Source organism: Sitodiplosis mosellana, unplaced genomic scaffold (genome assembly GCF_009176505.1).
Source record: "Sitodiplosis mosellana isolate CC-2019 unplaced genomic scaffold, AAFC_SMos_1.0 Smas_scaffold_3, whole genome shotgun sequence".
NCBI classification, from domain to species: Eukaryota; Metazoa; Arthropoda; class Insecta; order Diptera; family Cecidomyiidae; genus Sitodiplosis; species Sitodiplosis mosellana.
This window is the reverse complement of record NW_022595246.1, coordinates 9623006-9643662: the sequence shown is the minus strand read 5'-3', so window position 1 is coordinate 9643662 and position 20657 is coordinate 9623006. Positions and strand designations below refer to the sequence as shown.

The 20657-nt window shown below is 38.0% G+C and overlaps 1 protein-coding gene across 3 annotated transcripts; it reads left to right on the top strand.

Moving 5' to 3' along the window:
- The first annotated feature begins 1016 nt into the window (after positions 1-1016).
- On the top strand, positions 1017-20447 carry LOC129566329 (transforming growth factor beta activator LRRC32). Of its 3 annotated transcripts, none has more exons than XM_055442166.1 (8): positions 1017-1854; positions 13239-13546; positions 13713-13805; positions 14454-14624; positions 15865-15964; positions 16270-16439; positions 16566-16832; positions 16921-20447. In XM_055442166.1, the coding sequence occupies exons 2-8, from the start codon at positions 13259-13261 to the stop codon at positions 19894-19896; spliced, it is 4065 nt and encodes a 1354-aa protein (XP_055298141.1). In that variant the 5' UTR covers positions 1017-1854; positions 13239-13258; the 3' UTR covers positions 19897-20447. The 3 variants fall into 3 exon arrangements, with proteins under 3 accessions (XP_055298141.1, XP_055298140.1, XP_055298142.1); XM_055442165.1 differs by having other exon boundaries at positions 1023-1854; positions 13258-13546; XM_055442167.1 differs by lacking the exons at positions 1017-1854; positions 13239-13546; positions 13713-13805; positions 14454-14624 and adding an exon at positions 15317-15605.
- Positions 20448-20657: the final 210 nt, after the last annotated feature.

The window sequence follows — 20657 nt, the reverse complement described above, 5'->3', positions numbered from 1 at the left end:
ATGGACCATTGACATATCTTTCTCTGTTGCGCGCGCACACTCATAACGCTCCACGTTGAGATGCTGAAGAATGCTTTTCAACGAACATGGAATGCATTCTTTTTGGGGGCCTCAATGAACGCGTACCGTCGCTTGCATATCAAGCGACACACAGAAAGACTTCACCAAAGACGGAAACCTGTTTTTTTTCCTTCCAATACAACAATCCCCACACAATCATATCGCTCTGTCTCTGTCTCTGTCTTTCGCTTTGTGGCTGCAGTTGCGACGACTTCAATGCAGACGTTAGTTGTTGTTGTCGTTTTTTTTCCACGATTTGCATAAAATTCGAGGTTTCTGAAATGAAAATCTACAATTATGATATTCTAATATGTTTGGTGCTGTTGTTTTTTTATGTGGCAAAAGTAACACCGCGCCAACCCATCTATGAATGCAAAACCAAACGTAAACACTGTATTTTTCTAAAATGAATGCACACACAATGCATAATGCGATGAACAAGAAGTGGAATAGACGAAGAGAGAGAGAGAGAGAGAGAGAGAGAGAGAGAGAGAGAGAGAGAGAGGGGGAGAGAGATAAAAAGCAACGAAGACAACGACAAATAAGTAGTAAGAAGGTACGGCAAACGCGAAACCGCATCGTTGCGGCACGCCATCAGATCGAGGCGAGTGAAGGTATCGTGTGCATACCGCATGTCACACGACAAATTGAATACCGTTAAGAAAAGAAATCTCGAAAGAAGATGGAATAAACAAACCACACGTACAATCTCTTATGGATATGTTGCCGTTACCGATGCCGCGTCGCGAACTCACGTTACCACACACAAACACGACTACCACACATTCCGATGATATAGCTCAAGCCGCCGTTCGCGTCGTTGTTTGGCCAAATAAACAAAACAACTTACCGCCATTCAGTATGTATGAGTGTTGATTTTTTTTTTATGCTTCTACCTCTTACATACCAGCGTCGCTAACGCGTTCGACAGCCCGCATTGCTTGGCACGCCGTTGTGGACGGCTTTCTGCCTGAAATCCAATTGGATTTTTAGTTCGTGCAAACACTTCGATGCGGGCAGAGATAGATAACTTTGGCCGTTTCGCTGAATGAGTTTTTGGTTTTCTTTTCTTTGCAATCGTTTTTTTTGTGGTTTTTCGTTTCCATTCAATTTTTCTCTTTGTTTTTGCATTCCACAATCGACATGTTGACCAAGTGATTTCGTTATCGTGCACATTGCGGTACTGAATTTTAAACAGTAACGAAAAAGTTTTTAATTTCGGTGTGCTTTTTGGAGTTTGGAGTTAGCGTAACTTTGATGTGATTGAATCGCGCTTGAATTTCATTGTTGGAATAACCTTAAGTGATACACATTTGCCGTCACCAACAAATGAGCCATTCATGACAATTGTGACACTTATAAACGTGCCAAAGATCTTACAGCACGTTTCGCTTCGATTCAGCTCCATCGAAATGATTGAAAACAGGAAATGAATGATTAAAAAAAAATTAAGACGATTACAAATTGTCGTGCGTTTAAATCTTATTTTGACAGTGGATGCAACCAGCCAGTGTTAATAAGTTCAAGTAGCTTATAGAGTATTAGTGAAGTTCCTTTGCGGAAAAATTATCAAGTGTAATTTCGCGTAATTTGTACCGCCAGCAAAACCGATTTACATAAACCTGTGAAGGAAAAGAAAAACAACATTTGCAAGATATATACACTGGATTCTGGATTATAACATAAGTGGTCATTTTCATAAACAGCCCATAAAAAATAACACTCATTTCGGATTATTGAACGTGGATTCAGTTGATATTGAATTTGGATTAATAGTTGATCATCAAGCAGCAAGTGAGTGTCGGAATTCCATTACGATTCAAGTTTGTGAGGAATGTGCAAAGAATATATGTTTTTATTGATATAGATTTAATTTTAATTAGCATCATTTTCATAAAACTCGGAGCAAAGAGAAAAAAGCGAAAAACACACAGTGTTACAACTTAACTGAGTGTTACCGTTGCAGTGTGTGTATAAAAAATCAATTTTCTCAGTGCAATTGCTGCATGGCACAAAGTAATCGCATACGAAATGTTTCTATTAAACAACAGCAAACAACACATCCGATTGTGGTGGTTAAGATGAATGGCAGAACAACACATGCCGTGTATTTGTGTGCTTGGTAAAAAAAACAATCGAATTTTGCACACTGTGTGCAAATGGGACAGTTTAATTAGTGTTATTAAACTGGTTAGAGAGACGTTGATTCGGTTTGGTGGCGTGTGCGCCAGAAGCTAAATTAAGCCAACCAGCCGAGAAAAAAAATGAATTTGTATCAAATAAAATATTTCAAAATAGCAGTCTTTGTCAGGGCAGTTCAGAGGGAGAGAGAGAAAGAGTGAACATGATTATTGATCTCGTTGAATTTTTCTGCACACCCATTTTGGTTCGAAGGCCAAACAAACCAACGCGTTTCTAAACAACCAAATCACTCGTTTGTTTCTCTGTTGCTGTTGTTTTTTTTTCTCTTTTGCTTTCTTGGTTGCAACGTATAAGGCAAAACGTGTGTGTCGTGCATATTGGATTTTGATGCGGAAAATAGATACGGTTGCTGTGCAAAAAGCGGTTGATTCTTGACAACAAATATTGGTTCAGTCCTTTAATTGGCGACCCGTTCACGGTTCAATCGTGCACACCAAGCCACATTCGAAGCAGTGTGTGACGGCAGCTGCGCCAACTCAAACCGTAATGATCACTATATACCAACAAGCGCAACAAAATTATTAAATTACTTTATTACGTTGTATGGAAAAAATAAGATAATATTGAATTGATCGAGAGATTCATGTTTCATTGAGCCCATTTTGTTTTCCATCTACAAATTGATTCTTAGAATCACTCAATGTGTTTGTATGTGTCTCCGTCTTCAAGGGGCGGCGGTTAGAGCGGCAGAAATGGTTTTTTTTAGGCAATAATAAGCATGATTTGGTGATTTGTGCGTTGAAATCAATATTTGATGTGTGTGTTTATGGTTAAATATAAAGTGAAAATGTGTACCAATAATAATAAATCGACCTACTTTTACCATTATCTGGTTGTGCACACCATTCACTCAATTCATTGAAGAACTAGCAGTCGAATCAATTTAAGAAATAAAAAAACAAAGCAGAAACAGAATATAAGTTCATGTACTGCGACTTGAAGCGGGCATGCGAGAAGTAGAAATGAAATGAAAAAAAAACAGCACAACAACAACAGCAACAGCAGCAGTAGCAGCATCGGCAGAAAAATCCACAGTACAAAACAGACCTAAAAATTGAATTGTACAGAAAGAGAGAGAGAGAGAGAGAGAGAACACGGTCGTCGAAACATACTCGCGAATGCATGTGCTATACAAACACAGAAATCATGCGCAAAGCACTTACCATTTACTTGTTCTCCGGTTTCGTGCAGATAAGTATTTATTATTGAAACGTCCGTATCACATTTATGAAATGAAGCAAGGAAATGAATACGTATGCGTTGTACTTGTGCTGTAGCAGCACAACAGCAACAGCACCAGCTACATCAGCAATAACGCTCATTCTTCTGTTTTCGTTCGCTGTTGTTGTTTTCATCTCTTGTTCTCCCTCGACTTTCCTGGCCCATGTTGTATGTTGTGCGTACGTTGTGCGCGATTTGAAAGCGTACGTTTTGGTGATTTTGGTTGCGCTTGAAAAATTTCAATATCAGTTGATTATACATAAATCTACTTATGCATGCATTGATGTAGATCAATGGTCTCTTTTTTTCTCTACTCGTCCACTCGCAAACGATTTCATTTGTGGCGTGGCGAGAGTGAGCGAGAGCAAGCACCACCACTATAATATTTAAATGGCCCGTCCCTATGCAGACTTTCAAGAGATAACTGATTGTGCAGCAGTTGGTTACTTTCTCCAGACACAGCAATCGGAATAAATTACGCCTGTTCACTCAGTGATCCATCTTCTAATTAAACATGCTCTGATATGATTTTTTTTTCGTTGAATTCGCACTCTTCTTTCGGACCAAAATGCGCGCGAAAAAGCGAAAATTCTCGCCTTGACCAAATAATAAATCGAGATGAAACGAAGAGAATGCATACGCCAAACGGAAAAAAAAGGGAAAACTCAATGCGCACGCGCACACACACATAACGGTTTTAACCTCTTCTCGATAACCGTTCCGATTCCCACGATTCTTTTCCGATCGGCGCAGACATTTCGGAGCTACACAATCGTCTTCTTCTGTTTTTCGTTTGTTCGTGCTGCACCAACTTCGATATACCAATTTTTTTGTGTGTGTGTGTTAAACAACGATATCTCAAAATTGTGGATAATTAACTCAAAACTCACACTGATTAAATCAACGAAGAATGAAAAATGTGTTGAGCTACCGCACAGTAAACAAACGGAACCGGAAAAACTATTCATTTCATGCAAAACGTTTTTTCTTCTGTCTTTCTTTCAGCGAAACACACATTAAAATACAATATACGCGCTGTTAAAAGTACATGAAACTCGAAGAAACAGAATTCTGTCTTGACTTTTTGTTACTTTCTATTCTCTGGTCGCGCGAGTATAATGGAGTTCAAAGAAAATACAACTAAGCTGTAGCTGGTGAGCCATCAGAGATGAACACATCTCATTTAATTATTTAAACAAATTTTCGAATTCGATTTTTGTTCCATTTCGTTGAGTCACTTGGCCACCGGGAAGAAACCGTTTTATTTTTCTGTTCATTCATTTGTGTGTATGTGTGCCGCGGCGGTTCTGAGATTTGTGTCAGAGTCATAAAGCGATTTACGAGCGCAATAAATACCAACAAGATATTCATATTTGGTTGTTGTTGTTGTTGGGTTTCCGACTGCGATGGAAATGAAAAGTGGCGAACACCGGAGCAAAACAAAATGTGGAAATAGACAATTGTTATCTCAAAGAATCGAGACATAATGACACGTTATCGCTTGTGCTTGAGTTCGCGTTCGCGCTCACACACGGTGCGGCCAAACATGAATGAGAAAATTGGCAAATTTATGCTCATATTCCATATGTGATGATTGCTGTTGTGTAGTTTTTGAATTCGGATTTTGCATGTTTTACAAGTGGCCTAGTCTTATGTTTGTGTCTTGGAATTACATACGTTTCTCTTTCCAACTCAAGCCCATAAAACCGTGCGCTCACACAATATGCCAAATATCATTTATTATTATAATTTTGGTCGGAATTCAACGGGCTTAAACTGGTTTTCAATGTTGCCACCGCCAGAGGAAACGATAACCGACCAGATTGCGTTTTACACACCGAGCGCTTTTGTGACATGAAACATTTTCTACCTGTTGGCCAAAAATAGAGAGAGAAAAATCGTTAAAAATCGTCGTCGTTTGATTGAAAGGCGCAACCATATTACAACAAAAATCATAGTGTTTTGTCGAATGAAAGCGCTTCGAATCGGATTGAATAAACATTTAAAAGAGTTTAATGGCATATTTCAAGTGCACATTTGTCTTACGAATAACCAATTTTTTTTTGTATGTAGAGATAAACCTGATGATTGTTCGTTTAACACGATCGTAGACACGCAAAACGGCTACATCAACCGTGCAATTCGTACGAAATATCGTTTTCGCTATAGCTCGGCATGGCTTGGTGGCGGAATGAGCGAGCACCACCGATAATTATTTCTACATTGAAACGCACGAAGAAAAGGGAAATTACATTATTTACAGATTTTCAATTCTCTTCTTCGTTCGTTGCTCGTGTTGTTCGCTGAGCGCGCGCGCGCAAACCCTCATTTTTCACCTTTTTTCTTGCACGAAGGCGCGAGAAATTTCATTTTAATAAACAGTAATAAATGCGAGCGTTTTTAGTGTAAATGTTGTTTCTTTTCTTTGCGAGAGCCATTTTTATACTGGCCCTATTTTGGTGTTCATTGGTTGAATCGTGTGCTCACTTGCTCGCACTCAAGATGTGTACTTGAAAATACTCAGTTCCGCCCACGTAAAGCGCGCAACACAAACACGAAGTTGCTACATTTCGGACATTTTACCGAAAAAAGCGCCATTTCAAGGCGAATTTCACTTTAATCGAGGTAAAATGGATCGAATACGATACCGGTTCAATATCAATACACAATGAATAACATTAAATAGTTGGCTGCAGAGCGATAATACTGAATGTATGAGGCTCTTGTGTTGATGATTATTAGATCATCTTTTAAATATGTATTTTCTATGGACTTCTTACATTTCAATTGGTAGACCGATCGGTGTTTAAGCTCACAGGCGATTGTGTATCTTGTGTATACATCGGTGTTGTCTGCATAAAGCGCAACTTAATACCGCGATATGAATGGGACAGACATGGTCGGTTCTGTGTTTCTTTTTCGTTGTAGCAAAGCATGTAAAACATTTTGTTCATCATCGTGTAGTCGCAGCGGCCAGTTTGATGAGAAGAGCAAACCGGTTTTTATGGGGCAAAATGTTTCACTTTATTTAAGATTCTTTTTATCAATTAATGATCGCTTGTTTGCACTCTCTGTGAGTCGCACACTTTCCGATTCGGTTTTTTCTTTCTTCTTTCGTTCGAAATTTTTATGCATGATTTCAAATCGATGTTGCTCATTTTGTCGCGCATCGATAAATGAATCCCCATAATTTATTGATAGGCTTTTGGTCAACCGCAGCCTCTCCTCGTGCATTCGAATCGGGCAACCTATTAAACAAGTATTAAATCGTTTATTTGATTTGTTAAGTATCATGAGTACAACTTAGTAAACCTGTTTTCGAGCTTCAATACTGAAGTGAAGAAAAAAACACACACACACCACACGTATGAGGTGGTATGAGCCGAGCGACTGAGTGACACACACATAAATTCCACACACCTGTTGGCATGAGGCCGAATTTAATCCAATCTTGAAATTATATGCAAACGTCAAACCAGAAAATGCTGTTTCCTAAAAATATCGGGACGAAGAGCGATAGAGACAAGATTTGCTGTTGCTGTTGTATGGAATTCGATTTGGTGAATGTACATATGTATATTTAACAATTCGGCTGCCCGATTGAAAAATGGCGCGAGCTGGAAATACAAACAGAATGGAATGCGCTAAGCTGTGGTGCGATGCGATTGAGTTTCATGGTTCTAATGTTAGAATGTCAAATTGTGTGTGCCGTATCGATTGGCACTATTTTTTCAATTCAATTCATTGGAATTGGGTTCTTTTTCATTCACTTAATCCATGGCACTTGGTTCGCATTTTTCTTCCATTCTCTCTGTTTGTACTTTCTAATTGACGTTGTCTGGTGATGATTCGATTTATTACGTATCAATGCGCGCACACAGTACACACATAAATTCTCTACCGTTGAAGCGCACATAAAACATACGCCGATAAATCTAGGTTGAGACGAAACACAAACATTTGCTAATGCAGACGCTTTCAATGATTTGACAATCGAAAGTCATTTGTTGTGTGCGAACAATTTTATTTTGTTATTCTTCAATTTAAAAGGCCGCGCGAACAAAAGAAAGAAAAACCCAAATAAATTCGAAGCGAACAACAAATGCACGCCTTTGGAGTAATCGAATTTCAGTGTATCTGGAGCATGGCAATCAATGGGAAGAATTTTTGGTGTGTGTACATTTTTGAAAGACAGCGGCATATGCTTTACATTTTACAAGAGCATGGTTTTGGCATTGTTAGGGCCTAATTTAACAAGAAATCAAAAATAGAAATCGATATGCAAGCTAATTAAGATAAATTGACACCGGATTAGTGAGCGCAATGCTTAAATCAATCTTTTTATTTGGGCTTACGTGTGTAATAATAAATCACATCTGATGCCGATCTTTTTACCAAAGATTTATTATTGTTTCGCATATTGAATAATGTGTCCAGACCGCAACACTTTTTGCCCCAGTCGAGAGGGAACCAAATCTTGTTGAAATTTTTAATTAACGAAAATAAAATGTGTAACTCATACATAGCCGGGCGCTCATTTTGCAATGACAACCACGAAATCCATCAAACAAATGCGGTGTGTGTTTGTGAGGTGAAAAGCTCATTTTTCATATTTCATACATGTGGGCTGCTTTTTTTGTGCTTCACTCTCTATCTCTCCGTCTTTTGACGATTTGTGTGCAATTATTTTGTATAACGGAAAAAAAAACTAAAATTGAAAACAATTATAAACAACACATTCGCTCGATTTCATTTTGTGAGTTGCATGCTAGTATACACTTTGAAACCCACAAAATGGCAAGCATCCAATTCCAACAGCCGCATTCAATTCAACCGATTAGATTCTATTTTCTATTCGGCATGTATGTGTTTAAACTTTTTCTCTCTCCCCACGATTCAATTGAAACACGGTTATTTTGTTTGCCCCCCGGCAAAAAAAATGTGAATTCAAATCGCGCCGCTTTGAAAAAAAGAAACAGTTAAAAAAATAACATCAAGCCATTGACTGCATATATTTAAATGATTGTGTTGACTCATACGACGAGTGGATCAGAACCGACTCAGTCATCTCATCCAATTCACACATCGCAGCCAGCAGCCAAGGCTGTGTGCAAGTCTCGCCACATTATAGTGAAAATGTATTCACATTTGATTTGCATTCGGCCGATTGTGATTACAGCCATTATGATGTTGTCACGACGACGACCAAGACGAAGACGTTGGAAAAACATGTAAATTACATATGACGGGGCAGAGCAAGTGCGATTTGGCGTTTGAAAACATGCTTGACCACTTGTGTAACTCTCTTTTTTTCCACTTTGAAATCGCACACACACAGAGAGAGATACCGAATGCCCTTAACAACAATTCGAAAACATCATAGCTAACGATTTCGGTGATTTTATCTCTTCTGCATCAACGGTCGATTCATTGCGAAAAAAACCATTGCCAGAAACGTAAAACAATCAAATTGCATTTGTACATGGAACATATTAACTGGCCAGTAATGGCTTTTGTTTCATTCGCAACATATTGGGTTATTACACTTTGCAGAATTCACATTTTAACGGAACCAATACAGACACCAGCAATTATTTTCAAACTTGAGTGATGACAAGTAATTGCTGTCGTCACGTTTTGTCACACGCACACCAATCGAGACCATATTTCTGCTTATTATTAGAAAAGACACCGGAAAAGTTACCAGTTTTTTTTTTGGTTTGTTTTCTTTGCTCTGAAAATTACAATAGAAAATTTTGGTCAATTTCTTTTTTTTTTGTTACCATCGAAATTGCTATTTCGTGCACGTGGCCCTTTTCAAAGTGAAAAAAAAGTTCGAGTAAAAGCAATCATTTATCAAAAGTGCGAAAAAAGAAATGAAGAATGACGACGACAACTACAGCGGCCATCGCAACAAAAACACAGTCATCTAATTGTTGTGAGAAATTAGATAATTGTCGGTTTGGATTGTTTTAAAGTCCCGTTGCGATTGCCCAAGTTTCAGTGTTGTAGTCAATGACCAATGCAAGCCCACAGCAACGTATCTTTACTTGCTCCTAATTCACACACGAAAAAAAACTAGTCGGTCAGACATACATTTTTTTTCTGCATGCGGTATTGTTGGAGTACTGGCACTTGTTCTCCGTTCTTTTTGGCTATTCATTTGCTCTGCTTTTATTTCATTTTTGCGCAAGCATAAGCACAAAAGAACCAACGGAAAAGAACATAAAAAAGTGTACACAGACAATTGCGACCGATTGTCGGGCAATAGCAAGTTGCCTAATGGCTATTTTGAGTTGTACTGTTGCCACTCGCTCTCGCTCCAAAGGCAATAGAGTCTGAGAAAAACACCAATACGACTAACGGTAATCATAGCTTCTTATTTTATTGACGTATTTGGAATTTTGCTTCGAATACGGATCATTTATTACATTTGGCTGTGCGCCAATTGACGATGATGATGACAACGTTACGGAGCATGAGGCGAGCAATCGACCGCGTAAAAGAGTCTGTACTAGCCAGCCAGTCGATTGATCCGATCGACATTATGCCATGTAATAATGGTTTGATGATTAACAGGTGCCGAAAAATGTTGGTGCGTGCGTACCAATCGAAAAACAATCTTATTACAAGGTGATGAAATGCGGATAATTTGCCATATCAAAAGTGCTTTTTCTTCAAAAACGACTCTCCCAAAAAAATTGATTTATAAATGACATTCAACTTTCAAAGCAACGTAATTCGATCGATCGTGCGTTTGCGTACACTTTACCCAAAACGACAACGACATCGACGTATAAAGGCCATGTCGTGCTGGATAAATTTGGATATAATTTGATCACTTTTTACCGATTTGGTTGTTTGATTACGCAATGCGTGGCAACGATCGAATAGACGCGGAGCTGTATTGTCGATGGAGAAAAACAAATGATTGGTGTGTCGAACAGGTTTATACCAAATAATTGAATCGAAGAAGATGAACGGTTGCATCATCATCATCATCGCGCCCAATCAAAGCCCATAAATTTCGAATCGATCCACGATTGATGATTGGAAATTACTCTCAACTCATTCAGTTTATCTTCACTGGGTATTATGATCTTGATGTCAATCTCAATCTCGTTGCCGAACAAAAGAATCATCACTTTTACTTTGATCTGATCGGGGTATCACCATGGGCAGCGCGACACGGCACGACATTGCTTCAACATGAGATTTGCATAAAACTCATTTAATCTACATAAAAATGGAATTGTTTTAGTCGACTCTATCAAAAGGCTGCATCAAATTCAAAACGCTGTGGATTTTTGCGCGAGATACAAATCGAAAAAATTAGCTTATAAAATAGGGGCCTAATGGCGATCACGACGAATGAAATTAAAACACAACTTCACTGGCTTAAATCACCAGTTTTTTTGTTGTTGTTCCGTTTCAAACAATATCATTTTCGGACATAGAAACCTGATTTTTTATTGCTTTGTTTCCAAGGGAGTGAATGCCGGTGCGCATAATTTCATCTCATTTTCTATGAAAATATTTTTCCAGAAAAAAAGCGCGCAGTCTTTTTTTACTTTTACTACTTGAAGTGAACTTGCAAATGTTTAACATCTTTATACAGTTTTATAATGACTCTCTGAAGATTGTCTTTCGAATTATGGGATTAAAATAGAAGAATGGGCAGATTTTATGAGAGGAAATTACGGAAAAATATGGAAAATTTGTGTGAAACGACACCATTTTTGTTGAAGAGTGAACAACAATGCAATTTACAGCAGTCACTTCCGCATATTACTCGAGCGCGACTCCCAACGCATTAAAAGAAATGAGCTGACACACGCCTTTTTTAACCGCTACTAAACGACTTGGTGCCGATAAAAATGCTGCGAAAAAGAGTAACTGTTACGCAAATACAGCCATCATTAGATATTCCCGCTTTGATCGTCCGCGTGAATATTTACATATTTACTTTTGCGGTGGTACACTTTTTTTCCTAATGGCTTTGCGTCTTTTACCGATTTCGCATCTTTTCCCCCGATTTTACATCTTTTGGGACCAGTCATCAGCCGTATTTAATGGTAGTTGTTTTTTCTGATTTTGTCGACTTTTGTGTCACTTTTCAATTTTGTATTTCTTCATTTTGAGCTTCGCTTTGCAAGCGAAACATACAAAGTGCTCGGAAAAAAAATGTCTGAATGAACTTTGCGATAAGAAAGCGCGAGAATATCAGACAAATGGAAGAATTTCACATGCTCAATCGCGCATGTGAGCACTTTCTCAAAGTTAATTTAAAATTTGCAACGATTGTAATGTGAAACGACGGTCGTTTTTTTCCGTTGTTTGTGATCGTGACACCAATCGCTGTATTTGAACTGGTCATTAGCATAAGTTGACAGTTGGCTAAATCTTTTTGTTTGTAGAATAGAATTTAATTTGAAAGTCATGAATTTCTACAAATGGGTTCATTCAGAAACTTTGATTGATTACGTGTTAGGCGATTTTTTGGCAATCGAAAGTGAGTTTCATGTTGCTGATTGTTTTTTACATAACCAAAATTGGGCCTTAATTATCGAAATATTTCAGGTTCGGTGGCAATTGAAAGTTTGATCAAATTGATATGCTTGTCGCATGAAAGGTGGTAAATTGAAAAATCCCTCATAACATCGTTTTCGAATTAAATAACATTATTCGATGATATGTATGAAGTATGAATACGAAATCAGCGTATATGCAAAAATGCCATTTCACCGGTGTTCGTACACAGCACGCACGCTGTCTCCTCTGATAAGCCATCTACACAATCAATCACCATCTCACATAGTGGGTCTGCCATTCACACAATGCAAACACAATTTTAATAATGGTAAACAGTATCGAAACCGTTTAGCTATCGATTTCTATATAATAAGTGGTCGGTCATTGATTCGGCCCGCATTGAAATACACTTTGAACAGCAAATTTGTTTATTCGCTTTCGTGTGTTTTCGATTCGATGTGAAGAGCTCATGTGATTGTTCCACGAAAAATTTATCGACTCGAATAATTTCCCAGTGTTTTCTTTTGTCATTGTCACGTTCGGTACAATAGACTTGACTTCTGTTTTGGCTTCTTTTCTCCGTCGATGTCAAGAGCGATTGTTTTGATCGCAAGGCACAACATAATTGCAATTTCAATGAGATTTCTAATGACGACTTTAACATTCGCGAGAAAAACAGTATTATCTCTTTTCTCACCTAGTGCGACATCACACGATCGTGACTTGACCAAGTCATCACCCAACAACGTGCGGCAAATGATTTCAATAACTGTTTGTACTGGAGAAAGAGTCTATCTCTCGCACTCTCTTCAGCGCGCGTTCACAATTCTTGCGTTGAATCAATTGTGTGAGATAGTCAATCATTTCAACACCTTTACAGTCTGCTGTTGTCGACATCGAAATCGAACACCGATCTTTATTAAATCCAAGTATATTTATTGAAGCAATTTTTTTCACTTAAAACTCATTCAATTGGATAATAATAAGTGTGAATAGTGAAAGTGGCCACGGCAATTATGGTCCGTTGTTACGATTCTATGAGAAACGTCGGATGGTTGGATACATTCAACTTTCGACCGCAATTTTTTTTCAGCTTTATTAAATACTGACTTTTTTGAACTTTGCACATTTTCTCGGTTTAGCCCAGAAATAAAAAAAAAACCGGGTGTTCTGAACTCAATTACCAGTGGTGTACGTGAGTTTAATGTAAATTAATTTTTTAGGTATCTTGATCATTTTCAGAATGATACTGCACAGGTGTAAGTCGCGGTTTTTATTTTTACTTTGGCTATGTGTGACAATTTCATCGGGAAGTTCATTGTCTTGGCAACCATGCCCTGAGCTTAGTTCAGCATTGAGATACCCGTGCCGATGCAAAGTCGAACCATTCGGACCGAAATCACAGCTGGGCGCCGTTTCAATGGATTGTGACAATGTCGTCTTTCACACCGATTCGCCAATTCTACCCAACGGAGCACCAATTATCTCATTTTCGCAACGGTACTGCGGCCAACAAGTCTTGCCAACACAGGTTGGTAAACCAGGAAAAAATGCTTACGAAACGGAAGAAATTTCAACATTTTTTCTTTTCTTTGCTTTCTGTCGGTTTCAAATCACTCTCTGCTCAGATTCAGTGAGATGATTTTTTTTTAACTTATTATTTAATGCTTTGATTTGATTTAATTATGGTTTTGTAGGCATACGCTACGACAGGTCTACCGCTACGCAGCTTAGACTTTTCACATAACTCCATTCGACGTTTGCCCGACAAAGCTTTTTCAGGCGTTGAGGTAAGCACGCTATTTTGTAATTGAACACGTTTGTAATGAAATTTGCAATTTTTCAATTTAATATTTATTTTTTTCATAATGAAAAAAATTGCTATTCTGAAAGAAGTTTATTACGAATCGAAAAAAATTTATGAGCTACACACAGAAAAGAATCCCCGGAAATTTTAGGTGTTCGCCGTAAAATTTGACATTTATATATAAATTTCTATATACATTTTACCGGCAACACTTCAATTTTCCGGGCGATGACACATTTTCGAACATTTTATCAAATACTATATATATTTTACGGCTTGAAATGACAGATTCAAATATTTGAAATTATGTCATCGCCCGGAAAATTGAAGTGTTGCCGGTAAAATGTATATAGAAATTTATATATAAATGTCAAATTTTACGGCGAACACCTGAAATTTCCGGGGATTCTTTTCTGTGTGTACCCATTAAAAGCCCGTTGAAAAAATGGTAAAATTTTACAGTAAACTTTAAGTCATTTGGCTTACAAGAACTGAACATGTTCGGAATAAATTTGATGTTTTTTTTTAGACAAAGGTTCAATTATTTTTTTCAATAACTTTTCCTAATCCAATTAAAACGGTTATGTTTGTGTAATCAATTTCTCTTCTTCCGACTTCGTCTTCAATCTAGAACACGTTGGTCATTTTGAAGCTGTCTGACAACTTATTTGGCGATTCGTTGAATCCAATTTTCTCAACGGCCGAGTTTCGTCCATTGCATCAATTACGGATTTTGGATTTATCGGGCAACAAAATCAAGGCATTAGAAGAGGGAATTTTCAAAGGGTGTGAAAATCTGCAGGTGAGTAGGCTAACAGCCGAAAAAAATCAAAAACGAAAAACCAACAATTGAAATTTTGTCAAAAATATTTCGTATCATACACACGCCAACCGACTTTCTCTAGCAAACGTTATTTCTGGAATCCGTTCGAAGCCCAAACGGCATCTTAATTGAACAAATTTAATGGCAACACAGTTATTTCACTCTAATTTCATAAGAAAAAGAGAAAAAGAGCCATTTGTTCAACGATAGATTTGATGCTCTTGATCAGGGTCAATGCGCGATTGCAATTACGCTATGTACACACCATCTTCCTCCAAAACTTAATGATACACACAAAATCAAAGTCAAAAACTCGTTACAATCGCAATAGAATAGACTCGAATGAGTGTGAGTATAATTGTGTAGCCGTCGTCAGATGGTCGGGGAAAAGAAATCAGTTGATGGAGAATTCGCGTACAATGTTACAATTATCGACAATTTCTCATGGCTAATTGCCTATTCATTCTTCGCGCGAAAATGAACCATCTGAATGAGTATTGTTGTGGCAGCAGTACAGCAGTGTGTTGGATGTGTTTTTTTTCAGTTTTCAGTTGGGGAATTTATACGCGATGAAAATTTAGAAACAATCATATGCTGCATGTTCATAACACTTTCACGGTAACCACAGACAATAAACGAAGTGGAAAAAAAGTGATCTTGGAAAAATGAGCAAGAAGCGTTATGTAGGGCATTTCTTTTGTTTGCTTTTTTTCGCGCTCAGTATTTCAGTCTTTTTTATGAGTTGTTGTGTGTCATGTGTATGTGTGTTGATGTATGGCCAAGTTTATATTCATCTGGTGTGTAGAATCACAGAGAGTACGTAAATTTGTCTACGATATTGGCGGCGGTGGCGACAGCAACAGCCTACATAGTACATATTTCAGCCCAAATCTGAATCAATGCATGAATTGCCACTTTTAAGAAGAAAAAAAACAACGGCTTTTTTCTTGCAGTAGCACTGTGAGTAACGAAAGCAAAATGTAATTTAAATTGAAGTTACAAAACGCTTCGGCATGAGAACGCAGCGAGTTCAATTCATTTTCACACATGAATCACAGAAAAAAATAGTTTTTATTGGCAACGCATAATAATGAGTTTCACTACTTAATTCTGCAATATTATTATAGTTTTTACTCTGCGCAGCAAAAAAAAAGTTCATTTTATTTTTATTAACTGGAATGCGTTTTTCTTTTCTTTCTTTTTGTTTCGCTTATTGTAGGATTTGAACATAGCCCGAAACAGTTTCACATCAGTGCCATCGACGTCATTAAACGGTCCAAATGCCTTGAAATCAATTTCGTTGATGAACAACAGCATCGGTAAGCCCAAAATTAACACCGTTTTTTCTGTGGAAATATTTTTTTTTACTTCATGGAAGATCATATCCAATTTTCTGCCAGATATTTTTTTAAACAATTAACACGAATTCATAAACATGTACGAGTTAAAAAAAATGGATAAAAATTTTGACTAAATTGAAGACGAAATTATCGCTATAATTATCAAAAGCATTTATCAGGTGCAAAACTTGAAGAAAAAACGGAAAATTTCAGTCTAAATTTCATAGAAACAACAAAATGATTTAATTTTAACACGTTTTGTTAATTAATTTTCGTATTTTTAGCTGTTGTACGATCGGAGGCGTTTACATCGCAACCAAGTTTGGAACGAATCGACTTACGATATAATCGCATTTCAACCATAGACGGTGGTGCATTTGGTGGATTGACTTCACCTAAGGAAATCTATTTGGCCGGAAATCGCTTGATTCTGCTTAATAGCGACGTTTTTGAGGTATGTGAAAGAAATTCCAGCGTTGTTGTTTAAACTTTGTATTCAATACAAATAATGTATTGTGTTCCGTTATATCTCCCAGCACCATTTTGAACCAAATGTTTAACCGGCCATTTTATTTTTCAGGGTGCATCTTCGTTGGAAAAACTTGACTTGTCTGAGAACTTCATTTCGGCATTCCCATCGATTGCTTTACAAGAAGTGGGCAATTTGAAGTTGTTGAATTTGTCATCAAACATGATTCAAAAGCTGGAATCGGCTCATTTGGAAAATTTGAAAGGACTTCAAATCTTGGACCTTAGCCGGAACGGAATCAACTCAGTGGCGCCAGCAACCTTCCGAGATTTATCACAATTGAAATACTTGGATTTGAGTTTGAACTCATTGAGAACGGTACGGAATTACTTCATCATAAGTGAAAAACTAGCAAAACTTTTAAAAAAACTCGTTAAAAATTCTAAATACGGTTTTTTTCTTCTAGATCGAAGATGACGCTTTGGAAGGTTTGGATTCACTTCAGACGTTAATCCTGCGAGACAACAACATTCTGCTGATCCCGGGTAGTGCTTTGGGTCGTTTGCCACGTCTATCCAACTTGTATTTAGATTACAATCGTGTCGCTGCACTTTCATCCGATATACTTGGTTCAATTCAACCGGAAGACATTAAGTATATGTCTCTCTCGCGAAATGTGATCCGTGAACTTCCACCGGGTAGCTTCGAAATGTTCCGAAATTTGCGTTATTTGGATTTGTCAGGAAACTCTCTGGCCACCATCAGCGCTGATACATTCCAAGGTTTAGACTCTGCATTGCGTGAATTGAGAGTTTCGCACAATCGAATCACATCGATCGGAAATATTCCGTTGGCTCTGCGCAAGCTACGCATTTTGGATTTGAGTGACAACAACATTGTGGACATTGCCAAGAACTCGTTGATGGGATTAGAAAATCTGCTCTACTTGAATTTGAGTCACAATCACCATTTGGGCCCAATTCCAGTGAATCTATTGCAACCGTTGGTAAAATTACGTACGATTGACTTGAGTATGTCCGGATTAAAGACACTTCCATCGGAGGTCTTTGAAAATTCACCGGATTTGGAGATTATTGTCCTGAGAAATAACGCCATTCAAGAGATCGGTGAATCAACTTTTGCCAACTTGCGTAACATTTCATCGATTGACCTGTCACACAATCATATTTCAAGTTTGCGATCAGCGTCATTCGTTAATTTGATGAATTTGAAGAAGCTCAATTTGAAGGGTAATCAATTGAGCGCTTTCAAAGGTGAATTCTTCAACACCGGCACCGGTTTGGAAGAGCTTGATTTATCTGATAACCAGTTAAGTTACCTATTTCCATCATCATTCCGCATTCATCCTCGTCTTCGCAGATTGAGCATTGCCAACAATAAATTCAACTTCTTCCCATCCGAATTGATTGCCACTTTGCAATACCTTGAACACATCAATCTGTCTGGAAATGAGCTGAAAACAATTGACGAACTAGATTTTGCCCGTTTGCCACGGTTGCGCGTGTTGGATGTGGCCTATAATCAACTTGAAACTTTAAGTGAAATGGCATTTCACAATTCAACGCAATTGCAAGTCGTTGACTTGAGTAACAATCGCATTGATCGCATTGGCGAGCGTACATTCGAAGGGTTGGTACGTTTAGAAACACTCAACTTGGAAGGAAATCGCTTGAACGATTTGCCAGAGACCATTTTCGATCGAGCTAAATTGCACATGTTGGAGAATATCAACTTGGCCAACAACAAATTCGATTATGCGCCATTGAAGGCGTTGCAGCGGCAGTACTTCTTTGTGACATCGGTGAATTTGAGCAAGAACAACATCAAGTCCATTCCATCTGAAGATAGTGTTATGGTCAATATTAAAAAGCTTGATCTTTCTTACAATCCATTGACCGAGCAAACGGTGGAGAATATTTTAAACGAACCAAAAACCGTGCGTGAATTGAATTTGGCTGGCACTGGTGTGAAGGCGATCACATCATTAGAAACACCATTCTTGCAGAGCTTGAATTTGTCACACAACAACATTGTTAGCGTCAATGAAGAGGCATTCGAACGGGCAACTCTACTTGAAAGTTTGGATTTATCAAGCAACATGTTGAATGACATCAAGAAATTGTCAAAGATGTGGCCGAAATTAACCTCACTCCAATACTTGGACTTGTCCAACAATTCATTTGAAATCATTTCACAAGGCGATTTTGATAATTTGGATATGCTGAAGTCACTGGCCATCACTGACTTGAACCAAATCAACCGCATTGAGAAGAATGCATTCAAGAATTTACCAAATCTATCCGAACTCAAAGCATACAATTACCCACGACTTGGTTACTTAGATGTGCAAGGCATCGTTGAGTTGTTGCCAACGTTAAGCTCGTTGGATGTTGAAATTAAAGACGCGGCTGTTGGAAGTGATCAAATCCAACCGGCCAAACATCCACGTCTCAAGGAGCTGGGCATTCGTGGCAGTCGATTGAGAAGTATTTCAGCAGCTACGCTGGCTGGATTAAAGGGCAAAGACTTGCATATTAAACTTATGAATACGTCATTGTCTGTATTGCCACCGGCACTCTTGTTCCCAGTTCCGCGATCATCGAATGTCGATTTGGATGTGTCTGGTTCGAAGTTGACCGTTTTATCGCCACAACTCTTGACCGCATTGGAGGATCGGCGGAATAGTTTGTCGCTTCATGGCTTAGACTCGAATCCAATCCACTGTGATTGCAATGCACGTGCTTTGCGCCGCTGGTTACCTGGATCGCATATGTCAAGTTTGCGATGTGCAACGCCCGACTATTTGGCCGGAAAACTCCTCACTGAAGTCGGTGATGATGAATTGACATGCGACTCCCGTAAACCAACTACGGCCACTCCAATCACAACGAAAACCACCGCACAACGAACCACATCGAAAATTGTGACACGATACACAACATCCGAACCGGAAATCATTTGGAGCATGCCACCATCACAAGCACCGACCAAAATCAAAACCAAACCACCGATGATTAACAAAGCCGTGATCGCAAACGATGACACTTTGATCATCATTATCGTCGGAAGTGTCGTTGCATTCATCACAATTTTGATCATTATCATTTGCATCGTTCGCCTACGAATGAGTTCGAATAGCTATCACAACGGTCCAATTCCAATGGGAATGCCACCAATGCCGCTCAGTTCAAACATGCAAATTGCTGGATACAAAACACCAACTCCATTGTACGCTATCCCACCGTATGCTCAAAACTATGCCACATTGCCGCACAAGCCAATGTCACACCAATCCATGACGAATCTCAGTCAATCGCGAACAAATTACTCAACCATGGGACGAAATCCATACTATCATCAATCACCATCACTCAATGGTCAACCATTCGTCATTTACTCAGACGAGAAGAGTTACAGATAATAAAACTATCTGCATAAGTTAATAAGTTGCCAAACCGTGCTAAAGACAACTCACATTTGGTGTGCTAACGCTTTAGCTCTGAAATGGAAAAAAAAATAAATTATTTGACACATTGCACATCGCGTAACATTTACGCGCCGTGCGTAAACTCTTGAATTCAATAGTCAAAGATTTAAAAAAAAATACGAACGATAACGTAGATCGAAAGAAAAGAATGGAAGTGAAGAAGACTTGAGTACTTTTCAATGGATTAAGTCTTGATTTTTTTTGTATATGTCATTCTATACAGAATAATATTGTCACAAAACTTCTTTTGTACATATCGAAATTAAATGAAAAAAAAAAAAAAAAAACAGAAAAAAACACACACACACACATTACAATTAAGTTTAATAGCATAATTGAACGCGCGCGAGAAAAGAAAAAAATAGTCGATAAAATTAATGAACGAAAAAAAGCATTAATTTACATTTCTTATTTATAGGCCTAAGAAAATAAGGAACAAATGTTAAATTAATTATGAAATAAATGAGATGAAAATTTAATCCGAAACTGGTTTCTTCTTGTGGGCTTTTTTTCTATGTGGTCAAGGTGTCATTTATGGTTTTTATTATTTGGTTTAGATTATCACTTGAATTTGTGAGTCATCATGACGAAGTTCTTTGATAAATTGACTCATGCCGAAGAACCGGAATTTCTCTTTCTTGTTTTTTTTTTCGTTTACTGAAGGTAAAAGATGATGAACTGTGGACATTTTCGAG